Source organism: Condylostylus longicornis, unplaced genomic scaffold, assembly GCF_029603195.1.
Source record: "Condylostylus longicornis isolate FDR11 unplaced genomic scaffold, ASM2960319v2 ptg000040l, whole genome shotgun sequence".
Taxonomy (NCBI): Eukaryota; Metazoa; Arthropoda; class Insecta; order Diptera; family Dolichopodidae; genus Condylostylus; species Condylostylus longicornis.
Window position 1 is genome coordinate 11394454 of NW_026578009.1, and position 27421 is coordinate 11421874.

At 24.8% G+C, this 27421-nt stretch overlaps 2 protein-coding genes across 10 annotated transcripts in view; one reads left to right on the plus strand and one right to left on the minus strand.

Annotated features, from left to right (window-relative positions):
• Positions 1–21392, plus strand: part of LOC129609672 (tight junction protein ZO-1-like) — a 121038-nt gene extending 99646 nt beyond the window's left edge. For 2 of the 7 annotated variants that reach the window (XM_055521761.1, XM_055521762.1), the window contains exons 3-14: positions 436–772; positions 834–1842; positions 1899–2695; positions 7727–7957; positions 8834–9498; positions 9624–9775; positions 9841–9955; positions 11114–11393; positions 11546–11810; positions 11941–12070; positions 14381–16578; positions 19553–21391. In XM_055521761.1, coding sequence (XP_055377736.1) covers positions 436–772; positions 834–1842; positions 1899–2695; positions 7727–7957; positions 8834–9498; positions 9624–9775; positions 9841–9955; positions 11114–11393; positions 11546–11810; positions 11941–12070; positions 14381–16578; positions 19553–19776 — 6403 coding nt within the window. In that variant the 3' untranslated portion in view covers positions 19777–21391. Of the gene's footprint in view, positions 1–435; positions 773–833; positions 1843–1898; positions 2696–7726; positions 7958–8833; positions 9499–9623; positions 9776–9840; positions 9956–10613; positions 10831–11113; positions 11394–11545; positions 11811–11940; positions 12071–14380; positions 16579–19552 lie in introns of those variants that run through there. The other 5 variants (XM_055521758.1, XM_055521759.1, XM_055521763.1 and 2 more) reach the window with 5 other exon arrangements.
• Positions 21393–22263: 871 nt separating this feature from the next.
• On the minus strand, positions 22264–24899 carry LOC129609655 (armadillo-like helical domain-containing protein 3). 3 transcript variants are annotated; one of them, XM_055521710.1, is made up of 5 exons: positions 24852–24899; positions 23977–24774; positions 23545–23919; positions 22905–23485; positions 22264–22846 (listed from the first exon to the last, which is right to left on the minus strand). In XM_055521710.1, exons 2-5 carry the CDS (start codon positions 24750–24752, stop codon positions 22476–22478), a joined length of 2103 nt encoding a protein of 700 aa, XP_055377685.1. In that variant the 5' UTR covers positions 24753–24774; positions 24852–24899; the 3' UTR covers positions 22264–22475. The 3 variants fall into 3 exon arrangements, with proteins under 3 accessions (XP_055377685.1, XP_055377686.1, XP_055377684.1); XM_055521711.1 differs by having other exon boundaries at positions 23977–24256; positions 24323–24878; XM_055521709.1 differs by having other exon boundaries at positions 23977–24878.
• Between the last annotated feature and the right edge of the window lie 2522 nt (positions 24900–27421).

Sequence of the window (27421 nt, forward strand, 5' to 3'; positions counted from 1 at the left end):
TTTGTTATGATATTCATTTTTAATTTAATAGCAATAACAATCTTGATTAAATTAAATAGAATTTCAATTTGTTAAAGAAGTTTCCAGAAAAAATAAGAATTAAAAGACTAACTCCGAAAGACTTAATATGAAAAGATTAAGCACGAAAATAATTTTGAAATTAAATCTTAAAATTTAAAAATTGCTCTAAAACAATTTTCTTTTGGGATTGCCGTAAATATGCAAAACAATATAAAATCGTAATAGAAAAAATCCTAATGCGATCGTGTTAATAAAATGAGAGGTAAAATGAAAAGATAGAAACACTTTATTCATTTTTGAAAATTTTTGGATAAGTATAAGTGCCTTCGTTTAGTTTAATGAATAGTGCACGATTATACAAATATTAAATTTTATAAAATTCTTTGCTTAAATTTTGTTATTTATCTTTTTCAGAGTTAACGATCGAATAATTTCTGTTAATGGCGTAAGCTTAGAAAATGTTGAATATGCAACAGCTGTTCAAGTATTAAGAGATAGTGGAAATACAGTAACCCTTGTAGTTAAACGGCGTGTTCCAATAAATACATCGCATCAACATACACACAGCATGAGCTCTGTTGGTTTAACAAGTGGTAGTGGTATGGGGGCTGGTAATTTGGCAAGTCCAGTACAAAGCTCTCCTCCACTATTACCAAATGTTACACCGGGACAACCAATAAAAGTAGTTTTAACAAAAGCTAGTAAAAAGGAAGATTTTGGTATTGTATTAGGATGCCGACTTTTTATAAAGGTATTTTAATAACTTTTCGAAAAAAATATCTGAATTTTTGATATAAATAATCTTTTTACAGGAAATCTCATCTAAAGCTCGTGATCAATTAATTGCAAATGGTTACTCATTACAAGAAGGTGATGTGGTAACTCGTATTCACAATACGAACTGTAATGATTCTATGAGCATGAAAGAAGCTAAAAAGATCATTGATGGCTGTAAGGAACGCCTAAATTTAGTTGTATTACGAGATATAACAAATCAAGCATCTATTTTAAATTCTAATAATAATATAAATAATAATTTAAATAATTCCGGTGTGCAAAATTCAAATTTGTATTCTCATGCTCAACAAATATCGAATTGTAGTAATAATTTAGATGATCCATATTTAGGTGGAGCAAATTATTCGTCACAAAATTTATATGTTCAGCCACCAACACGTGGTGCTGCTAGTAGTATACCATCCTCATCAGGTTTAACTGGTGATGAAAAAAGTAATTTAACACCAAGAGGTCGTTCTCGAGGTCCAATTATGGACGTTTCACAGTTATCGCAATTAGACCGTCCAAGTACACCACCTGGAAGTGCATCTAGACGTCAAAATATTGATGAACCTCCGAGACCTCCACCACCGCGTGGATCAAGTGGTGCCATGACTGGAGCTGAAGATTTTTATAGTTCACGTCGTCAACTCTATGAAGAAGATCCATTACAAAGATCACGTCAATCGGCCGAACCACGTTTTATTTCTTTCCAAAAAGAAGGAAGTGTAGGAATCCGATTGACTGGCGGTAATGAAGCTGGTATATTTGTTACAGCCGTTCAACCTGGAAGCCCAGCGTCATTGCAAGGTTTAACTCCAGGTGATAAAATTCTTAAAGTTAACGACATGGACATGCATGGTGTTACCCGGGAAGAGGCGGTATTATTTTTATTAAGTCTTCAGGATCGTATTGATTTAATTGTTCAACATTGTAAAGATGAATATGACGAGGTTGTTGCTAATCAACGTGGTGATTCATTCCATATAAAAACCCATTTTCATTGTGAGAATCCTTCAAAAGGTGAAATGGCATTCAAAGCTGGTGAGTAAATTGAAAAATTATTTTGACATTTAAATTAATTACTTACTGATTTGTAGGTGATGTTTTTCGTGTAATTGATACATTGCACAATGGTGTTGTTGGATCATGGCAAGTTTTAAAAATTGGACGGGGTCATCAAGAAATGCAACGTGGTGTTATACCAAATAAATCACGTGCTGAAGAATTAGCAACAGCTCAATTTAATGCAACTAAAAAGGAAATGAATGCTTCCGAATCACGTGGTAATTTCTTTAGAAGAAGACGTTCTTCACATCGACGATCAAAAAGTCTATCACGTGAAAATTGGGATGATGTTGTATTCTCAGATGCAATATCGAAATTCCCAGCATATGAGCGTGTGGTTTTACGCCACCCTGGATTCGTAAGGCCGGTTGTTTTATTCGGTCCAGTATCAGATATTGCTCGAGAAAAATTAACCAAAGATTTTCCGGATAAATTTACGGCACCATTACAAGATGATGATAAAACAAATGCTAAATGTCGAATCGTACGTTTATCAAATATACGTGATATTATGGACCGTGGTAAACATGCTCTGCTGGATATAACACCAAATGCAGTTGATCGTTTAAATTACGCTCAATTCTATCCAATTGTATTATTTTTGAAAGCCGATACAAAACATACAGTTAAACAATTAAGACAGGGTATACCGAAATCGGCGCACAAAAGTTCAAAAAAATTATTAGAACAATGTCAAAAATTGGAAAAAGTCTGGTCACATATATTCAGTACAACAATAACATTAACGGATACAGAATCATGGTATAGAAAATTAAGAGAATCAATTGATTTACAACAAAGCGGAGCAGTTTGGATGTCTGAGAGCAAGGTAAGATTGCCGAGTTTTAATGGAATGAAGAAGGTTCAATGTTTTCATACAATTAGAATTAAAAATGTAGGAATATAATTTAATGTGCACAAAAATTTTTAAATTATTTTAAAATAAAAATTTTTGTTACGTTTTTCTTCTTATTAATTGTTAATGGAATGGTTAGAATAATTTTTTATATTATTTTATATTACATATAATTATTTAATTTTTATTTTATACTTTTTAAAACATGGTGACATGGAAACTGTACTTAATTTAATTTAATAGCTTTTATAGAATATGTTATAATCATAATTCTACAAAAAGGTCAGTGGTATTAAAAACAAAATTTTGTTGATGGAAATTCAAATGAGCTTTTTGGAAGGCGACCTCAAAATCTTTTAACTTAAATCACGAAAATTGCAGCCTTATGTTATGCTTTTCATTGTTGTTCTTTAAATTTATATGTGCTCAATTAATTTAATTTTACTAATTAAATTAGCAATACGATGTAGAATAATTTACTAAAAATGTTCACATTTACTCCACCTTAATTCACATAAAAAACTTATCTTATAAATATGTGGATCAGTATAAGATTTTCTTAATTAAAACCAAACCGGTTATAATTAAATATTTTGCTCCTTGAACTAATTAATAAAGATATTTTGATATATTGAATTTAGTTATTCATATTTATATAATTTGTTAGAATATTAAAAATATAGGTGATGGTACAATTGAAACTAACTTACACATACCTCTTGTACTTTCTTTTTTTTGTTTTTATTTTCTATATATCATTAAAATTTACATTACAAATAAAAAAAAACATAAAAACATCTAAATAAATATATAGCTTCCTGAAATCCCAACCGAAATGATATTCCCACCATATATTGCACCTCCATGCAATCTTCCTTGTTGTCGTCCAACTTCAGTACCACGTTATCCACCATATAATTATCGTAGTAGTACTGCCTTTGCATTTACAACCGCACGTCCATTAACACCACCATTACAAACACATTTTCATTCGACACTTATTCAAATGCCACCACCAATACCACCATCACCAATAATGCCAACAGCACCATCACTATCATCATATCAAACACTGCCAATTCGATCAGCTAATTCAATGCCAAATGGTTTTAGTGCACCATCGTCACCACAACTAAATACAATACAATTACCATCACATCAAAACTCCGTCCAACCAGAATTAAATAATCATAATAGCTATAATAATTATAAAATGTCACAACCAAATTTAAATCAAATTTATGGTAAAAATACAACACGTGAATATCGTAAATTACAAAAATTACAAAGGCAACGTGAACAACAACAGTTGCTTCAACAACAACAACAGCAACAACAGAAAAGGCAATTAATAACATTAGAAAGTGCCGCTTCATTATCAAATTTAACAACATCAAGTAATTCAAATTTGATGTTAAATAGTACAGATGCTACCGGTAGTATAAGTAATAAAAGTGAAAGACGTATTCCATATTATTATAATGATTTATATACATCTTCATCAGCTGTTTTTGATTCAAGCTTAAATTTACATACTGATAGTAATATAGATGAAAATGGTAATCGTAGCGGTACCAATTCAAGTGGTAAAGAAGAATTAGTTGATGGTTCAGAAATAATAACACTTACGAAATGTATTGAAGAATTAAATGTTATTACAAATAATAATAATAACAATAATAATAATGCATTAGATATACCAAATTTAAATAAAACAAATTCAGAATATAATGGTAGTAATGCTGATGGTAATAGTACAATAAGTACTTTAGGAGAAATTGGTGGAAGTAGTGGTGGTAGTGGTGGTTCAAAAACTAATACATTTAATGGTCCAACACCAGCTTTAAGAAAATTTACTAATGTTAGTGCTTAACGCATATTTATACATATATACTATTTAATGAAAAATGTTTAGTTTTATTTTTTTGTAAATGTTTAGTATGTTTCCAATTTTTTGCTCCATTTTAAAATGTATTTGAATATTAATAAAGCTGTTATAAACAAATCATTGTTCTTAATAATCATTAATATTATGATATTATGTAATGTGAATATATACATAATATGTATATAGCATGTTTATATACTATTAAAAATCACTGATTAATTTCGTTGTTATTTTCGTCTTTATTAAGAGTATATATGTAGTTTGTTAAAAAAGAAATTTGCATTATTAATATTCAAAAAATGAACGTTAAATGTTATAATTATATCGCTTTAATATTTGCAAGCATGTTCATTCATTTACTATAGTAATTGTTTTTTTTTTATTTATTTAAAATGTAAAAATATATTAAAATAAAATTACTAGCTATTTCATTGAAATTTAGTGAAAATTAAATATTTAACGCAAGACATGTTATGAACCAATTTCGGTAAAAAAAAATGTAAAATAAAATTTCACTGTAAAAACTTTCTGTTGCAATGCAATTTAAACTCAAATATAAATCAATTTTACGATAATTATTGTAAAAATTAATATAAACTTACCGTTCGAAGTCAAATGTTTCGTCAAAAGGTAAAAAATTTTAACATCACAAATTAACAATGAAATGAATATCATTAAAAATTCTGTGACCATTTTTTTTAAATATAGACGCACAAGTTTATATTTAATTAAATATGATTTAATTGTTTACAGTTAGAATTGGGTTCAAAGAATTAAGCAAAGCTTTGAATAAATTCAACTTGTTAGAAAATTAAAATTCATATACTTAAATAAATATTAAATAAAATTCAAGTTAAAAATTTTATTTATGTACATTTCAATAAAATATTCATTAATTTTCGTTATTTCTTTAACATATATTTTCTTCGAATTTCTGTGTAAATTTCTGTTAAAATTAGAGCTAAAAGCTACAATATTTTTTTAAAATAAATTGTTAAAATAAATTGAAAATAAACATTTTTTAACTATGTAAGTTGAATTTAACTAAGGCTTAAGGTGCCTCAAGTTTTTCGTAAAATTTACTAAACGAGAAATTTAAATGATGGCACGTGGTATATAGTAATTTGAAAATAACATATCTAAACTTAAAATTATTTTCTATACAATTCGTAATAATAAAATAATATTCCAAAGCTGGCTCATAAAATATTTTAAAACTTAGTATTGTAAGATTTCATTTTATTTGCAAGTTAATTAAACAATTTTTAAATATTATTTACTTCTACATTGTATTCAACATGAGTAAGAATCGGAAGAAAAGTAATTAATTTACGAAATGAATTTTCATTTCATATCATTTGAGTTTATTAAATAAATTCAGCTATTTACGTAAAAAAAAAAATAAGTAGACAAAATATACAAAATCGTATTGGGAATAAAAATCACTTTATAAAAACACCTTTTTACCTTGCTGCGTGTTCAGTTTTTCATACTTGTATATGAAAAAGGAAAAATTAACGGTCTACAACAATTTCACTTGGTCTTTTTTAAGCAAAATTCGTAAAGCAAAGTTTGAAAATCAAACATTTTTCTCGAATCTTATACAAAAACGTCAGAGGCAGCTGAAATTCATCAAAGAAAAATCAAAACTTGTTTGTGAAACAATTAAAATATAAGTATAATATCTAAAATTAAAAAAAAAAATCACCTGTTTTCACGTTTCTCCCGATTTTTCGAGAACATTTTGTATGTAAATGACTGAATTTTTATTTCAAAACATCAGTGCTTTTTAATTAATAACGTTCAAATATTTTGATTATAATAAATCTATATAATTAACATGGAAGATAAAATATTGAATTTATTGAATTCATAATAAATTACTTTCTTTTATAATTACAATATTTATTTCATTATATATTAAACGAATTGTATAGAACAATAAATGCATCATCATTAGATCATTGGGAATCAAAATAATTTATTAATTATTTGGGTAATTATTAATTCAGAAAATATGTAGATTTATGAGTAATTTACTTGAATTTTGCAAATATTTCACTAAATTTCATAATTTAATTATCATACGAAAGTAATGTAGAATTTTTTTTTTTAAAAAGAACTTGTTGTTATTTTAGAAAAAGTAAAAGAAAAAATGTTTTTTTTTTTTAGTTTTTGTAATTTTAATTAATATTTTTAGAAATTTAAAAAGAAAATTGTATAATTCTAACTGATTTTGTTTTCTGTTTTTCTTTTTTTTTATTTATATATTATACATAAATTTAAAAATGAAACTTACATAAAAAAAATATTAAATTTTTATTCATCATGGTCATTTCCTTTGCTTCTGGTTTGAATTTTTTTTGTATTCCCCAATTTATATAATATAATTAAAATTAAAATATGTATCATGTTAAACGAAAAAACAATTAATACATTTATTGAAAAAAAAAATATATATTGAATTAAAAACTTTAAAAAAAATCCTTAATCCTTTAAAATGTCAATCCTTTTTACATTATTTTGTTTAAAATTTTGTTCTCGCCTTCATTTGTATTTTCATTTTCCCATTCATACAAAATTATCTACACACACTTATATACACAAATATAACTATTATACACTATTACTCTATCATTATTGTTATTATTCTGCTAAAATTTTCATTTATAATAAAATATTCAAATAAAATATATATATATATCCCACATATTATTCTGATTATTTAAATATATATATATATATATATAAATACATAATTATATTAAAATAATTAATTATTTTGATATCCATCTAATATTTTTCTATTTTTGCGTTTGAATTCGTGTGATTTTGTTTTATTTTTATTTAATTTGCTAATTTATTTATCATTTTTATTAAAAAAAAAACAAAAAAAAAAAACAATAATAACCGAACACAAAAATATTCTATTAAAATACTCCTTTCTATATAATACAAATTAATACTTTCTACATCACATAACTTTATATATTATATACATATTATTCATTATTCTCCCATATATTAAATATCCTATAATATTATTACACAAAAATGAAAATTAATATATAAAAAAAAACCCAAAAATCATATATCATTAAATTATATATAAAAAGCCTGTTGAATCCTTATCGGATGATTTCCTATTCCCAATGACCACATCCCGTTTATCATATGCATCAAGCCCTGAATCGGATTTAGAATTAAGTCCTGGGCCATCAGCATCATTATCCCTTGGAAATTTACCGCAGTTGGTTAAATCAAGTTCAGATCCATCAATAGCAACTAATCAAGATAATTTGGATAGAGATAGGGACATAGGTGAAGGATTACCACCTCCATATACGGTAAGAGGACCAATATATTATGTGTAACATTAAAATAAACATATACTAAATATTATGTAGTTGTGTTTAACATCATTATATATTTTCATAATATATTTTATACTATCTCTATTATATATTCATTATCAATTATTACATAATCAATTTATTAAAAATAATCAAAAAACAGCTTTAAAAATAATTGCTTTATTATTTTAATTTTATTATCATTTTCATAAAATCTAATGATATTTATACTTATTTGTAAATATCCATAAACATACAGTTATATATAAATATATGATATAGGTACTTGTAATATAAATTACTATTTATCCGCTTAAAGAGTGTTTAGTCCCTTTATCTTTATAACCTATACCGTTTATTATAATGTAATATTAAATTAATTTTAAATAAGAATTTAATTTATGTCTATGTCAAATTTAATTTTAATATTTAAAATAATATACATACGTACTTACATATTTTATAAAAATTATCAAAACATTATAATGATTTTTAAACATTTTTATAATTTAATTTTAAGACATGATAATTCTGCATGACATTCAAATTCAATGTCAAATAATATTATTTCAATTCAAATACCAAAATGTCAAAATTTAAAGAATTAATTTGTTAAAAGAGCTGTCCGATTTTAGTTAAAATTACAAAATTTCCCGAGTGATCAAATTAAATATCAAAAAATTTAAATTTTGACATCAAAAATAAAAATTAAAGTTCTCAAGTTGAAAAACATTCAAATAAACCATGTTTAAAAATCATTAAAAAATTAAAATTTATAATTGTAAAATAATTATAAATATTAATTAAATATTCATACGCATACATATAAACATATACTCACATATTTTTACATTTATTTTTCAATCGAAGAATCCATATGATCATACAAATCCACCACAAAATCGTCGTACAAGTGCTATTGATAATAAATTTGGTTTTGGAGCAACAAATAGTGGTGGTTTAACAAATTCAGTAAGTGGTATACAAAATTCATCTTCATTAAGTCCCGAAATATCAAATCGACCACAATCTTTATATGGTATTAATGCACCCGATTTACCACCAAGAATTGATCGTGGTGTCAAGCCACCTGGTACTAGTAATGGTACTACAACATCAACAAATGGTATATTATCATTAAATAGTGGTACACCGTCAAGAACGAGTAGCTCTGGTGGCACTATTGGTCGTACAGCACAAGAAAGATTATTTGGTAATAAGCAGCCAAGTGGAACAACATCATCGACAACAACAACCGGTCAAATATCATCAAATTTAGATGATAGTCATCAAGATGAATATATCACAAGAAATAATACTGATTCAATTGAAAGAACACAAAATTCTCTTGAACGTCATCGTATCATGGATCCATCTGGTATCAGAAACGTAAAACAACAACAATTAGTTGCACAGAATGGTTCATATGATAGCGTATCTAGTTATGATTCATATAATACAACACAATTATCAATGCAAAATTTACGTTTAGGACCAAATGCACCGGATGATCTTAAGTCAGTACCAACTACAAAGTATGTTTTTTGAAAACATTTTTTTGTTTAAAATTTTTTTTAGGCTCTTTCATATAATTTTCATTTTCAATTTAAATTTTTCTTGTACGATTATATTTATTATTTCTATTTTTAATTTAAAATAGTCGGCCACCACCACCTGTTGGTCCAAATGGAACAGAATATTCAAGAGGTTTACACAATCATTCAAGAAGTTTTGGTAATGCTAATGATTTAAATCGCCAAAATAGTCCTGGTCGACCGGGTTATCACGAAGTTGGTTCACCAAGAAATATTGGTAAAATAATATTATGAAGAAATTTTATTTTTTTCCAATTTACGTTATTTTTTAAAATATTTTAGATGCAAGAAATTCTCAATCTGGTATAAATCATCCTCAAAGACCATCAAATTTAATACTTGATAATAGTCCAAGAAAACCGATTTTGGAAACAAAAACAGATTATGGAAAATATAGGTAAATAATAAGGCGCGATTTGTAGTTTTTTTTTGATAATTTATTTCATTTCGATTGGAATATAAAAAAGTGAATTATAAGACTATGTTTTAAATATAAGTGTTACAAAATTGGATGAGTAGTTTAAGTTAAAATTTATTCTTTTTTAAGATATTATTTTGAAAATTGTCTAAATCATTAAACTTGAAGTGGTAATGTAATTTTTTTAATAGTTTTGCCGTTTCTATCATTTAAGCTAAAGAAATCTTAGCTGTACAGTTTTGTAAATGATTTCAATGCTTCCAAAGGATTTTTTGTCTTTGTAGCGTGTTTTGAAATGTAAAAACACTTATACGAACGAAAAAATATGATCGAATAATTAGATGAATAATTAAAAATTCCTTTTAACAATTGTAATAGTGATCCGCTTGTTACTAAAATATAAATTATTTAAGAAATTAAATTTCCGAAAGAAAATTGATTACACTAATGGAGTGCAGAGGAATCCCGAATTCTTTTTACAATTTTGATAATATTAGTTGACGATTGATTTTTAGACAATTTTCAAAATATTGTATTTTTTTATAATAAAAATATGTACATATACCGGCCAATATATAATTTTCTTTTTTTTTTTACTAACTTTTAATTTCTTTTCTTTCTTTTTGCATGCATGCAGGCAGCGAATACAGCTGCAAGCTTTGAAAATGCAAACAACTCATCAAAACTTGCATAAATTCATAATAATACCAAAAAGAAAATTCCATCTTACACCTTATTTTAAACTCCAACATCATAAAATATCCAAATATAATACCCTTGTATAAATTTTCAAAGAACGAAATTCTGGGCCAGTTCTGATTCTTTAATTTTTTAAATCTGCTAAAATTTTAAAAGTAATTTCTAAGATCAAAATATATTGTAGTTTTTTTATATTTTTAAGTACTTGTTTTATTGTAAATGTCCCTCTTTCCAAATGTGAAAGCTTATTCAATGTAATTTTAATTGGAATTTCAAAAGTTTATTGTGGTCCAAAAAATTGTGTGCTCCTAGTTTTTTATTTCCTTTTTGGTGTTTATTTTTTTTTTTGCATTTTTTTTACTTTGCCAATTTCCTTTTTAATTTTTTTTTTATTTTTCATCCATAAATTTTTGTTCTTTTGTTCATCACATAATTTAGTCGTAATAATTCTGCATCACAAGCTGATTATGCTAGTAAAATAGGAAAAGGATCAGCTATGAATGGTAATGGAGGTCAACAACAACAGCAACATCAACAACAACAACAGCAGCAACAACAAATGTCATCTCAATCATTAAATGGTAATGGCATTAACAATATTATGGGTAATACACCATTTAAACCCGTTCCACCACCGAAACCTAAAAATTATCGTCCACCAATACAACAAAGTGGTAGTAATGGACAAATGACAAATTCTGGACATTGGGATAATGGAGTAAGTCAATTTTAATAGATTAATAATATTTATATTATTTGTATTTTATCATAGTGGAACTACATATTATGTTATATTTGATGTAAATTTTTTTTATGTTTGAAATAGTTAATATATATTATGTGCATAATTTATATATTATTTTTTAAAAGGAACCTGGATCACCAAGATCTCCAAATGGATTTTTTTATCCACCGACACCATCTCATTATCATCATAATCAAGCGTCTGGCTCACCACATCATTCAAATGGGAACGGCACAACACAGCAAGCAATACATGCATATGGCCATTACAATGCTGGACAACAACAACAACAACAGCAGCAGCAACAGCAAGCATACCAACAAACAAATGGTTACAACAGTGGTTATGGTGGTCAATATTCACATCGTGGCCCACCACCTCCACCTATTGGTAACTCTTAAATATTTATATTATATTGTTATAAATTTAATAAAAAAAGTTTTCCGTCATAAAAAATTGTCGTATTGTTGTTTCATAATTTTTTTTAGTATTTGATAATTTCACACTTTTACATTTTTAGGTATTATGCCACATCTTACACCTGAAAGACATGCATTAGATTTAGCTGGTAGTAGAGAACAAAGGGGCTCTGCATTCGAATTATACCGAAAACCTCAAATCGGGGCAGCTGGGCACCATCATAACATGAGGTAAGTAAATATAATTTTTATTATATTAAATAATTTACTAACAAATAACATCAAAGCAAAAATCAACACAATTAAATATAAATATCGTGGAATTTCTTTGATTTTTTAAATTTGTAAATTTATTTTAATTTGTACTTGACAAAAAATGTGCATAAGATTGATAATATGATTTGTATAAGTGAATGCAATAAATCTCTATTTTTTCTTTCACAAAGAATTTCCATTTTATTGTATTTAGTTAAATGATTTATTAAATAAATAAATCCTATTTATTTTATTTAACTGTTTTCTATTATTTTAATTGAAATTCCTGTAAAATTCTTTCTACTTACTTATTTTATTTAATCTATCTGAATAAATCATTTATTAAAATAGGGTAATTACTTAATAACTTCTACACTACATTTTAATTATTATCAGTAATAAAATATATGAGTTATTATTTTAATTATATAATAATAGATATATGACTTATAAATTTAATCTGCAATTATTATTTTAATTAATAACTTCGCAGTTCGCACTCATAAAAAAAATAAATCTTTATAATATATGAAATGAAATTGGTTAGTTATTAGTTGAATCTCTTTATTATTTTCTTAATTTTTTATATTTAAAAACCTATTATAAGTGTAAACACGCGCACAAACACTCACGATATCTTCTTTTTTTTATTTATATATTTTATTTTATCTTTATATTATTTTATTAAAGTATGAAAGAACGCACAAAATTATATTGTCTACTCTACTTTAATTTTCCTGTTTTTTTTTAGTAATATTTATTAATTTTAAATTTAACTAACAAATTATTGAGAAACTAGAATTAAGGTAAATTTCATTGGAATAAAGAACATACGTACGTAATTACATACATAAAATTTAAATATCTTCATAATTTCTATGTCGTTTTACGATTAAAATTGGAAACCAGTTGAAATTTTGAATCAGTTAATTCTTAAATGGTAAAATAAAGTAAATGTTTTTCTGGCAATAATAAGGATGTTTTTTTTTTTATTTTGGAAATATTTTGATTTAGTATTCTAATTAAATCTTAGAAAATATCCTAGACACTGGAATGTAAAAATATTTAAAACTTGTACTGAATTTCAAAAAAAAGAAAAAAAAGAAAAAGAGAGGGGAATCAAACAGAAAACAGAAGCATTCAATTATTTAATAAAATTCATTATATAATTATTTATGTTTATTATAAGTATGCCAAACTGAAATTTTAAAACTTTCACATTTACAATATAATTATGTTAAAAATTAAATTATTTTTGAATAATAAATTAAATTCATAATCTTTTCTGTTTTAATATTAATTTTGCTATCCAATTTTCTTTAATCTAATTTTTATGTTTCTGAAAATTTCAATCAGATTTTTTTAATCTTGCACCTGATTTAAACAAATAATGGAATTTTATAAAATAAATATCTTAATTTTCTTTATTGTAATAATATTTATAATTATGAGGCTAACAAATATTATCAATGCTTTGTATAAATTGATTTTTGTTTTAGGATCTAAATTGTTGTAAAACATTTCAATATTTCAGTATAATTTAAAAAAAATAAATATTTATGTTCTTTATTCTTATTATTATTATTAAAATTTCAATTTAAAAATTATTATTTAAATTTTTTTATTGAACTTTAAACATTGTATAATTATTATTAAAGTTTTTTTAAATAAAATTCATTTTAATATTAAACTTTAAAAATGTAATTAAAGGTAATGGGCCACTAACTTTCATGATTTTTCCATTCTTTCATCATTTAATTTATTTTTTATTAAATAAAACTTTTATTATAGTTAAATTGAATCTTCATTAATTTCATTTTTTCATATATCTTATACATATAAATTAAAATTATATAATATCATAAAATATTTATAAAAATATTAAATAATTTAAATTAAATGTTGGTGGCTGGCAAAGTGCGAGTGTGTGTGCGTGTGTGCTGAATGTCTTATTGATAAAATAATACTTCTTTTTTTGAAATAATTTTTAATTTAACATTCACATTCACATTTTTTTTTAAATAGTGATCTCTTAAATTTAATTTGAATTTAAAATTATTTTTATTAAATACAAGTAGATCGCTATTTATTACAATCATTTAGTCATTTTAAAAACAGAAAATTTTCAAAAAAGATCTTCTTTATTTCTTTAATCACTTCTTTTTATATTTTCTTGTAAAATTTAAAAAAAAATATTATTCTGAATTTTAAGTACCAAAAAAAAAAAAAAATAATAAAAAAGACAAAAAACAAACCAAAAATATAATCTTAAAAAATTATAATTAGCGATCTGGAGCCTTACGATCAACGGTATTATTATGAAAATAACCAACAAATGCATCATCAACAATCATCATCATCAGGCAGTTCACATCAAATGATATACTCAAATGAAATGAACGATCCAAATTATCGACATTTTTATGCAAATAATTCCAATGGAACTCCACCGCCTTTACCACCTCCTTTACCACCACCGAAAACAAAAAAGAAATCAGTATTAAAATCACCATTAGCGGCGTTGAAAAATGCTTTTATTAAATCTACAAAACCTCTAAGACGTATGAATAGTATGGTAGAACCTGAACGTGTAGCAATAAAACCATGTATTAGAAGACAATATTCAATGAATGAACGTAATATGAATCGGGTTCACTATCCAGAAGATGGTTATCCTCCATATGCTACACAACCTTTACCAAGACAGCATCTTCATCAGTTACAACAACAACAGCAGCAGCAGCAGCAACAATCACTTCCGTATCCTACTTCATCAGTGCAACAACATTATAATGCAGCAATGAAACAATATCATGAACCATATTATCCAAATGATGGCATGCTTAATAGTACTTATCAAAATTTAGAATCTGAAGATATTTACACAAATTCAATGCGTCGATTACGTGAACGACAGCAAATGCAACAACAACAAGAATTAGATGATTTATATGCAAATCGTGCTTTAATTGATTTAGAACGTCGTCAAGCTGATTCTGGTAGATATAGTAGTAGTGGACGGCGTATAATTCGAAGACATAGTACAGCTGATCGAACTGGTTCACAAAGACCGGTTATAATGCAAAGAGTTACTTATGATCCAGATGACATATATCAAAGTCGACATGGAGCATATATGCTACAAGAAAGACGAGCACCTGGTTCAGAAGTTATGGTACGTCGACGATTTTATTCTTCAGATCATTCTGATGAGCCAACTTATCAATCACGTCGTGAAATGCATCGTTCTCATTTGTATCAATCTAAAAAAGAAATGCAAGAAAGAATTGCACAAGGTAAACGAGAAATTGAACGTGAATTTAGTCCGCCACAAAGTAGTAGTCAATCTGAAAAAGATGATAAATCGGATCGTGAATCTATGTATCAGTCAAGAAAGGAGGTTCGAGAAAGTCTTAAATCTCGATCCCAATTACGTGAACAAATTTATCAAACACGACGAGATACATTAGAATCAATGGCTGAGCCCACATATGTATCAAAACGCGATATTGTTAAGCATGAACCAATATATGAAACCAAAGAAGAAAATACATCTAAAGAAAATATTACAGATGAACGTAAAACAGAAGAGAAAGTTGAAACTGAGAATGAAAATTGTAATTCCGATGAAACTACACATTCCGATTTGCAAAGATCAAATGATACAGTCGTTGAAAATACAATAACACAAGAAAATAATAATTCTTTAACTACAAAAGCACCGTTAGCATTTACCGAAGATGACCCAGAAGACGATTTAGAAGATATAAATGATAAAATAAAAAAATTAGATCTCGATTTACAATCAGTTAAAAGTAATAGTAATAACAATAGTAGTAACAATACACCTCGCGATGAAAATAAAAAACAGTCAACACCATTAACACCGTCACGTGACGGACGCCCACCATTTCATATATCAAATATTTTAAAACGAACTGCTCCACCACCAACTCTTCCTCCAATACAATCAGCTAATGATCCAACATGTGATCTTTCAATTAGTAGAACATCAATCGAAACCCATTATACTTCGCAGGCAAGTTTACCAGTTGGTCCCCCAAATGCAACAAGTACACCATATGCCAGTGATATGTCACTACCTATAGCCGGTCCAGTTCCTATACCATCAACAAATGTAAAACTTCAGCAACCGCTACAACAACAAAAACAATCGCAACAACAACAACATACGGCGAATACATCTATATCGTTGTCGCCAGCAGCTTCTTCATCATCACCAATTAAACCAAATATAATAGGAGCAACTGGTACTACTTTTCCAATTATACCACGTGAACCATCAACAACTCATGGTGTATTCGATGAAAATGGCGGCACCTTATGTGATAACGTTTGGAATGTATCTTTAATTATACCATCTGGAGCAATTGCTCCTGGCGTTAAACAAGAAGTATATTTTACAGTAACTGACCCAAGAATGAGTCAAACAGTTGGTGGACCTCCATTGGATATGGAAAATGGTTTGTTTAAAAGATTTATTGTTTTACTATTATATATTTTTCTACCAAATATCCCATATTAAAAGTGTGTGGATGCGTGTGTTTTTTTTTTGTGTGGGTGTTACTAAAGCTAAATCTTTTATGTAGCAAATTCTTTTAATATAATATTAATCTGAACGTTCTACGAGTATTAGATTTCTATTTAATTTTCTTCTCTTTGGTTTTGGTTTATTATTTTTACTTTTATCTTTTTATCCTTTTTCTATGTTTAAGCTTTTCGTTTTTTAGCTTTTTAATAGTAAGAGTAGTGGGGTTTAACATTTTGTGTAATTCTTGTTGCATGTCCTTTGTAGAAAACAAAAATTTTTGGGTAAGTTTAAATTTTCAAATATCTAGATTAATTGTTTAAAGTTTTGTATATCTACCTGATTGTGTTTCAAACCAAATTTTTGTACAATTGTAATAAATTGGTAAAATCTTAGACAGAACATCGCTTTCAAAATATTGAATATGTGCGTTAGCGTAAATTTTTGCATAATAAAAAATAAAACATTTATTAAATTTTGAACAAAAATTAGAAATAAGAACTTTGTTAAATATTATAATAAAATTTTTGCTGAACAAATGTTGATTTAGAAATTTGAACTGCTATTGCTGAATTCGAATAGATTTTTAAACCTTTAAAGATTTAAAAAAAAAATATAAAAATGCGTGTATATAAGAATATTAAATTAATTTGAAAATGGGAAAATTGTAATAAATAATTTTAACGTAAAATTCAATTACGGGATAGTGTTTTACTGTTTTGGAAATAGTCTTACTGTAGAAAGAAAATTATGGAACCGAATAAAAAATTAATATTTAAAAATATTACAATATTTTTAAGCAATATTAAAATTTAATAACAATAACTACAATTAATATAAATTTAATATTAATTTTATTAGAGCTAATAGAGAGTATGTAATTATAAATGTCTCTTGATCCTAAATTTGACTTTTTTCGTTTCGTATATTAAAGAAAGTCTATCGAATTATATAGAAATAGTTTTGAAAGAATTGCTATTGTTTGGAAAAAATTTTTTCCTTCCAAACAATTGCAATACAAATTTCTTAATAAAACAATTTTTTTCGAATTTCATGATAAAAATATTCCAAATTATTTAAAATATTTACAGAATTAATTTTATTACGAATTTTAATTTTTATTCTTATTTCCATTGTTGAAATGTTTTTTTTTTTTTACTTCATTCTTTTGAGAACATTTTAACTCTGACTGAGATTTTATTTTTATAGCATAAATCATGCAATTAAAAATTTTTTTTAAAGATTTATTATAAGTAACGAATATTGCCAAGAAATTCGGATATCTGACAATTTAATATTATGCATGGCGAATTCGACCAAAAATTTGCCTAACTATATAATATAACTATAAATAATTAAAATACTTTCAATATTATACAATGTCCTAGTTTTGTAAAAGCATTAACGAATAAATCCTTTCGCCAAATGATAGTAAATACCCCAGCTTAAAAAACTTTAATAAGTTAACGAATTCGTCGTACATAATGAGCCTGTTAATATTTTAACTCACTTTTTTTTTTAAACTTTTTCATTTTTAATTGAAGTCTGTTAGAAAAATTTGTAAGATTTTTAACATAGATTTTCGTAATTCAAACTATTGAACTGTTTGTTTTTCTTATATAGAAAAAAAAATTAAGCTCAGTGGACATTCGTAATTGCCGGAAAAGTTATTGTTTAATTTTATTTTAAAGAATATTATCCTGCATAGAAATCTTCCTGATAATCTTTTTTGATTGAATTGAATTAATTAAAAATTACAAATTTTACTCTTATTTGTTTATAAATTCTTACAATGCTAAAAATTAAAATATGTATAATTTTCTGATTATCTTGTTAATTTTAGTTGTGATAAATCACTTAACTCAAAACGTACAATAATAATATGAAAATGTAACATAATTTTGTGTTTGAATTAAAATAAAATCTCATTTTAAATAATTAATTTACACATTTTTATTACTATATTTAAAAATCAATTTACAATAATGGAAATTTAATAATGAACCAAAGTTTTTGTAAAGAGTTAAAATAAATAAATTTAAAAAGATTTTCGGAAATTAATATTGATTAATTTAACAACTCGTACTAGTGTTATAATTTTTTTATTTTTTAATAGTAGTATTGAGTAGCAATTATGAAATTAAGACATTAATAAAGTAATAATGTTATTTTTATAATTTTAGTATTGTTTTGAATTATACTTTGTAGATTCGTTTTTAAGGAAACATTTTAAGAATCAAAATAAAAAAATATTAGAAAATATAAAGTAACAAATAAAAAGGCTACAACATCTATTTTTAAAAGCACTCAGTGTTTTAATTCGAATTAGATTTGCATTTTTAAACAACATAGGATAATGTTTTATGAATTATTTATTTTTATATAGAAAATTAAATAGTTAAGAGTATTTTCTCCACTTATAATTAAAATTAATACATATATTTAAAACCTTCTCTATTTTTCTCTACTTATATTTCATAAAAAAGGACAACCTTTCATATTTTTTCACTTTATTTGGAGTTTTATAAATTTATACTAAAAATTAAAAACAATCTAATTATTTTAAGTTTTTCATTTTTAAATTTTGAAAATGCACTTTAGTTTTTCCTTTTAAAAAATCGGAAACAAAATTTTTTCCAAAAAATCTTTAATTTCTTCTTGAACTCTTTTAGATTTGCCTTCTTAGAATTTCTTACTTATTTTCCTTTTATTCAAAACACAAAATTTTTCTTATGATTGTTGTTTGTTTCTTATGATGAATATTGATGATTGTTAAATTGGAATATGATTTAAAAATAAAATTATACTTTCTTGTGTATACATACTTTTTATATTTTTAATATTTTTCTTTTATAAAAAAAATATAAATATTAATTTTTTTTTTAAATATATTTTTATAAATTTTATAGGTGAAACAATGCTATCACCATTAGTAATGTGCGGACCTCAAGGACTTGAATTCAATGTACCAGTAACATTAAATATTCCACATTGTGCTGGTCGTACAGCATCATTAGGTTTAGCACTTAAAGCAACTGATAGTGAAAAAAATCTTCATACAGAATGGGATAATATTGATTTACCAAGTAATACAGCTGCACATACGGTTTCTGTAAAAGTTGATCATTTCTAAATTAATTGAAAAATTTTTTATTGTATTGACAAAAACACAAAATTAATTAAAATAAAATATAATGTAGGTAAAAATAAATATTAAAAAAAAATAAGTTAAAACTTATTATGATTTATATAACATAAACATACAAAAATAATAATGGAAAATTAAATGAAAAATAAACTTTTTATTAGGCAAATTAAAAAATAAATAAATAATTTTTTAAATTTGATATAATTCATTACAAAAAAAACATTTAAATCAAACAAAAAGGTTTTGATAAGAATATTATGTAAATCTAAAAAATAAAATATTGTAAAAGGATTAAGTAATTATTTAATTAATTTTTTACATAAATATTTAATATGTATATTTATCAAAAAAATAATTATTTTTTTTTTCTTCATAATTCATTTCACTCCAAAATTTATAAATAATTTGAATCTTAGATTCTGAAAGATTTACTCTAAAATTTAAATAAAACTTTTATTTGCAAATGATTGAATAATTTCGGGCACTTTGAATTATGATTTCGCGTACTCTGAATTATGATTTTCAACTGAAAAAAATCTGCCTTTTTACTACATCTAATTTTAAAATAATAAAATAATATTAGCTAATTTTACTTGTGTTATTTCTTTTCAATAAATTGAATTTTAAAATAATTGCCGTTTTTTCAATAGAATCGTACTTTGTAATTAGAAAAAACTTTCAAAAAATTTAAAATCCCTGAACAAATCGGTTTGCATCAAGAATCAACTTGAAGGCTTCTACAAACTTTTCTTATTTAGCAACCAAATTGTTAAATAAAAAAAATAATGCTTATTTTAATTTATTGTGCCCTTTGCTGAGTTTTTATTTATGGTTTTCCAAAAATTAATTCAGTTTTATTATAAAAGAAATTTTTAAAAATTTAAAAACCTTTTACATTATTTTAATACCATAATTTTTTAATAATATTGGTTTAAAAAAAAAATATGATTGTAATTAAATAACAAATTTTATAAACTTTAAAATAAATTTAAAATTTTTTTAGTCATAATATTTACAAAATAAATACAAAAATAATGAAATTGATAATATAAATAATTTAAAGATTGAAATTTCAACAAAATATTTGTAAAAAAATTTTGTTTTTCTTATGTTAAAAACAATTATAAGGAAATAAAATATAAAATTCTAGTATTTATTATTTTATAAATTTTACTATCTACCTTATTATATAATTTTTTTTAAATTTTAAGTTGAAAATTGTATTAAAATGTTTTTATTTTTAAGTTTTTAATGGTATTATTATTATTTTTTTTTTAAATTTCTTTTTATATTTTTGATTTCCATATAATTAAATTAATCAAAATTAAAACATCAAATTAAAATGGAAGGAAAATACATTTATGTACCCTCAAGTTCTCGGTTATTTTCTTTTATCATTAATTTTGATGTTTTGATTTTTATTTTCTGTAAATAAATCTTTTTAAATTTAAAATACCCAATTATTTTTTTTAACTTTTCAATTTATACATAAATATTATAATAATATTGATATTATGTAAAAGTATACATTAGTTCATATATTAATTATATAAATGAAATAAAAAATCAAACAAACTATACATATATATAATTATCTACACTATATATGAATAAAATATAGAGATTTCTTTGAAAAAAAAACTACTTTCTTTTATTTTAAATTTTGTAATATTAACAAGGCTGATTATAACTGTGGTTAAACATGGTAATGGCTGATCGTTTGATCATAACTAAGAATTATTGGAGAAGTGTCTTTTAAAATATAAAACAACAATATTTCGTGGCTCATTTTTAACAACTTTCAAAATATTTTTTTATATAAATATGTATTAAGGGTCTAGTGTTTATAGCAACTTGTTATCAAGATTATTTTTATTGAACAAAAATGAAAATGTTCACAAATTGTATTATCAAGTCCATGCAATGGCTTTTACAACAATGCAAGTAAATTATATCTTCTCTAGTAATATAAAAACATTTTGAAACCTATAAGTTTCAATGAAATCATAATAGGCAATAGAAAGTAGAAATACAACTTGAGTGTAAAGTATTAGTACGCTAAAAATCGATTTTCAAAAATTTTTAATGGGTATGTACATTTTTTTAATATGGCCTTTATTTAACATTTGTAATTCTATAATGTTCACATTTGTTAAATGTGCTTTTCAGTTTCGAATTATCAATTTAATTGAAATTGAATTTAACTTTAAAGTTTTCCTAGATGTTTTCAGTTCTAGTATTTATAATAATGCTCTGTAGTTAAGAATATCAATGCGCTAATTCATTCATTCAAATTTTATATCCTTATATTTTATTTACTAATAAAAAGACTTAAAAGCACTTTTAATGTTTATAATTTTAAATTGTTTATTATATCCAAAAATGATATTAATTTATTTAATACAAATATTCTTACACATTTATAAAATAGTTTTTTTTAATTATTTTTTTAAAAATATTCAGTTTGCTATTTTGAATATTGAATAAAATCATAAAACATACCAATCAAATATATCTATGTATAATATATATATATACATATATAAATATACATTTCATACATTTATATACGTATATAAATTCACAATGTACGAACAAAAAGTTTTAAGACAATGTGTTTACTATAATTGTTTTTCTTTGTATAATTTTCCAAATCCACATATCTAACAAAACATATCTAACTTTCATTGAGACGTGATTAGATCCGCTTCCGGAAGTGCCGATACTGCCTCTTTTATGTAAGCATAAACATTTTTTCGTGTATCGGTGACAACATCTCGTACCATTGATGTAAAAAATGCAGTATGTTTCGGTGTTTCAGAATATCTTTCATAATGATCTAAAGAATCTTGCAATTTTAATGTTAAATCATAATTTTTCCGGACAACTTCTAATATTTGTTCTTCAGTTGGTGTCGATAATCCTTGTTCAGCTAACCACTCTTTAATCTTATTTTGAAAATGTTTTATAATTGCCAATATATTCACTAAAGAACCCATTAACTTTATTACATCGTCTTTATATTCAGTATCAGGCATTGTTGTGTAACGTAAAACTAAAATTTTTTTCGATAATTAAAAATCTATAAAAATAAAAATAAATTTTTAACAAACCCATGGCATGTATTTCACTAAAAACTTTCTCTTCACGATTTAATTCATAATAAAGCTCATCGTAGCTATTAGTTGTCGCTAGAAATGTATCTCCATATGTGATGAATAAATTGAATATATTTACAACTTGTAATGATAAATAAAAAATGTTACATTTTTTTACTAGATTCTGTTCTTGGGTTACTAAAAATCTTAGTAAACCGATTAGAGCTGACCATAGTTCTTTCCATGGATAATTTAATCGAATCCGACATCTCTTCTGATAACACAAGATTCGGTGAATTACGCCAATACACAGTAAATATAATTCCATTGGAAATTTCTTCATTAAATGCGAAACAATGAACTCAACAAGCAAATCTAATAAAGTAGCAGCCAAAGGTTGTGCTTTTCCAAGACGATCAACATTTAATTTTCGATGTCTCATTTGAGCTCGATGCAATAAAACTTTGTAAGTTAAATTATTATCATGCATTATTGAATTAGCATACTGGTCCTCTGATATACACGTCAAAATTAAAAAACACAGTTTTAGATTTGCTACACTAGATTCATTTTTGTTATCTTGCATTACAATTGAACTAAAAATTTAAGCAAAAATTTATTATTAAAAGTAAGTACTTTGACTTTTTTTGCTTACCAGTATTGAAAAACTGCAACTAACAAATTACTAGGATATTGTGTTATGTCTAGAATGGGAGCATTCGAGAGATCTGGAACTGGTTGGTTAGCGTTCAAAGTGTTACTAGGTGATGGTGGTGCGCTACTTTCAGTCTGTGTATGTGCTAATGTTGTGATAAAATTTCTATTGAGATGAACAGCTTCGTATAAAGCTAATAGTAGTGCATTATTTGCTTTGATTTGTTGCACACGTTCATAACCTTCATCTGAGACAAACATATTACCCACGATATTTGACAGTGAAGAAAACCACGATGAAGATTGAACATTCGATAAGTTTTGCATATATTGACGACAAAAATCAATAAGTGATGATGATATCATTTGACCGTAACTACAAAAACAGTTTAGGTATTACTTTAAGTAGGCCAAAAAAATAATTAATACTTACCCATTTAAAGCTAATTCATCTGCTAATATTGATAATTGTACAATGTAAGGGTTGGCAGCTTCATGCTTTCTATAGTTTACCAACAATGTTAACAATACTACAATATCATGACCATGTTGTGCACGTAATGAAGAGTCACTTAATAAACGTATTAAAATGTCAAACAAACTATGCATCATTAAATATTCCATTAAAATATTTTGACTAACGTTATCAGTTCCTGTTACTAAAGTCAATATAAATTTAAGGCACATAAATCTTGTGCCTTCTGATATATCACCTAAAAATATAAAATTTTTTGTTGTGTCATTAAATAAATAAATCTTAATAAAACCTTGGGACTTACTTATCATAATATTATTGCAATGTGTTAATAACATTTTCATATTTTCATCCATTTGCTCAAATTCAAATATTGTACGTATAACATCAAGACTCGGTTCAGAAGCAGACCTTTTAAATATGGAATGAAAAAGTGCGCATAACGTTTGAAGGCTATTAAAAATTCTTTTTGTATGACTTGATTCAAGCATTTCAATACACTTTGTAAAAATCAAATTTAAATTATTTTTAACAGATACAAGCTGCTCAATTGACAATTTAGACAATTCATTTTCAAAACTTTCAACATTAGGTTGCAAAAGAAAAAATTCATTCCAAAATTCTGGATTGTCTTTGGTAGGATCCTCCCCACGTAAAAATATTTCATAAATATATACAACCTTCTCCTTCGGGCGTTTTGACGATCCAGATCCACTTCTTTTCCTCGAAGTCATATTTAGCAATACAATAACAAGTCTTAGAAATAAATAAAGTTAATGAAAGAGTTAATATGTATTTAAAAAAATTTTTTAAACTCGAATCAGTAATCTTACAAAAATTGAATGCCGATTTAACAATAATGCCAAAACATCTATTTTTTTTATACAAACTTTGAAGTTTGTCCAGCTGTTATTAAAAAGGGAGCGTTTCACATGAAATGTAACAGACATGACATCTACCGGAATTATTTCGTACGATTTTTTTTCGTTTGAATTTTCTTTAATACAAGGAAAGAAAATAAAGCTTAAAAGAATTATCATCCATGCTTACTCTTTATACAGCTTGCTTTAACACCACGTATTACACGAGATGCTTTGTACGAGTTTGGCTTAACACCACATATAACAGTGTTATTTCTTTTTTTGTTGTTATTTTGTTACATAAACCGTTTTCTATTTTTGTCATAATTCTAACAAGAAGTAAAATATAAAATTTGACGCAAAAATTTTACCATTAAAAAAAAATAATTTTAAGATACAGACAACTTAAATGACAGTAAAAACGGAAAATTTTGATAAATTTTAGGTGTAATACAAAAATTGTCATAAAAAAGTGTTCAATTATGGTTATAATTTAAGTTTTATTTAAAAACCAGAAAAGGATATGTTATATGTGTTGCCACACTTTTTTTTTTTAATTTTTGCTAGTAAAAATTTGAAAAATTTATTAACATTTCTTTTCTGTATCGGAGCAATTCATGATATCGAACGTCCAATTTTAATTATTTAACGATTCAATAAATATAAAAAGGAAATAGAATTTAAGAAACAAAATGCACCTGTTCTTAATTTGGGTGCCTACAATCTTTCACACATATGTATGTACATAAACACACTATGTCAGCAAAACTATCCAGGTCCCAAAAAAGGGATATTAAAATCATTGATAAAGATGAAAATCTTCATTCTTTAATCTTCGACCGATGAGATATTCAATTTTATAATTAATGATAGCGTGGTAAAAATTTCTTTGAGGATCTCTGGAGATGTGGCAGTTTTCAAAAGATGTTGGACAGATTTCTATGTATGGAGCTATGTAAGTAAATAATTTTTCGCAGGATTAATAGTTTTTTTCAGAAATTGGTATTTTTGTCACTGGCATATGTAGGTAAGAAGCTAAAACGCTATAATTCATTTAATCAAGGGTACCTAAATTCTTATTTTATTCAATAAAAAAGTTTTTAGGTGCCTAGGAAAGTATCTGTTTGTACCGATTTTAATTACATATGTAAGTATATTTATACACATACAATTCTTATTAAATTCTTATTAATTCCGTTGTTAATGCTAAACAAAAATCATTTTTTTTTTTTTCAATTAAAAAATAGGATTATGTAAAATAAGTAGATCTTTTAAGTAAATTTCACTTTAAAACATTATGGTTAATATATAAAAGATGTACTTTAGACGCCATGTCTGTTGGGGGATCTTGACCAAAAGATCAAGATTTACCTAGATATATTGTCACCTTATTATTACAGTCTATAATCTACAAATTTTAATAATCGAAAATTTTTGTATTTATAAACAATTTATATTATATATGTAATATTGAATCCACCTTAAACTCTTTTAATAAAGACCAACAACCTTCACCTTGTGTAAATAAGAAAATTGTTAGAAAAATTTTAGACAACCAATTTTTCAACAAAACAAAAACTACAATAATAACAATATTTAATATTTATTAAATAATAATTCTAGTGAATTTAAATTGAATTATTTCAGATAAGCCTTCTCGCTTTTTAATTCGTATAATATGTGAGTGTATACCGAATAATTCGCAAAATTTGAAATTAGCTAATACATACATATATAATATTTCTTTAAAGGGAAAATACCATATTTTATATTATTCTATATATGTAAGTATGTACGTGTTAACTATAAGGAGCTACGACCACATTTATTTGATAAATAAAATAATGAGTTTATTAAATTTTGAATACAATTTTTAAAAGTGACACATTTTAATATTTCTATTAGAAATTCAAATACTTTATTAAAAGAACTACATACATACATACATATTTTATTTTAAAAATTTATTTCTAATGTGAATATTCAAACACATTTAAATTGCACACTCTAAAAATTTTTCTATATTATGAATATTGTCACCTGTAAGTTTTGTAGCACCAGTAGGGCAATTGAATCAAAATTGCGAAAACGCACAAGAATATACAAATTTATGATATTCAGTACATCAGCTGTAAATAAATATATTTTATGTTTTTCGTTTATTATATAATTTTTCTAGTATGTAAAAATATTATTTTGTAGCTAAAATATTCATAAATTTATGGAAATAGTTTATAAATATACATATTAGAAATGTTTAGTTTGCTACTAATGAGTTTATAAAAGATAAATTCAAGGTACTAATATAGACTATATGTGTATGAAAATTTCAAAGTAGGAAAACAATTCATGTAAAACTTTTGTAAAACTGTTCTTTATTATTATTTTTTCAAAAGAATATTGTAAATCTTAATTGATTCTATTCAATGATTATTTTCTGCGTTTTTATCAATTAAAATGGAACTATTTTTTGCTCATATTTAAATTATGAAGATAATTCGAGAGACCTATATCAATTTAGATGCACTATAATTATTACAGCA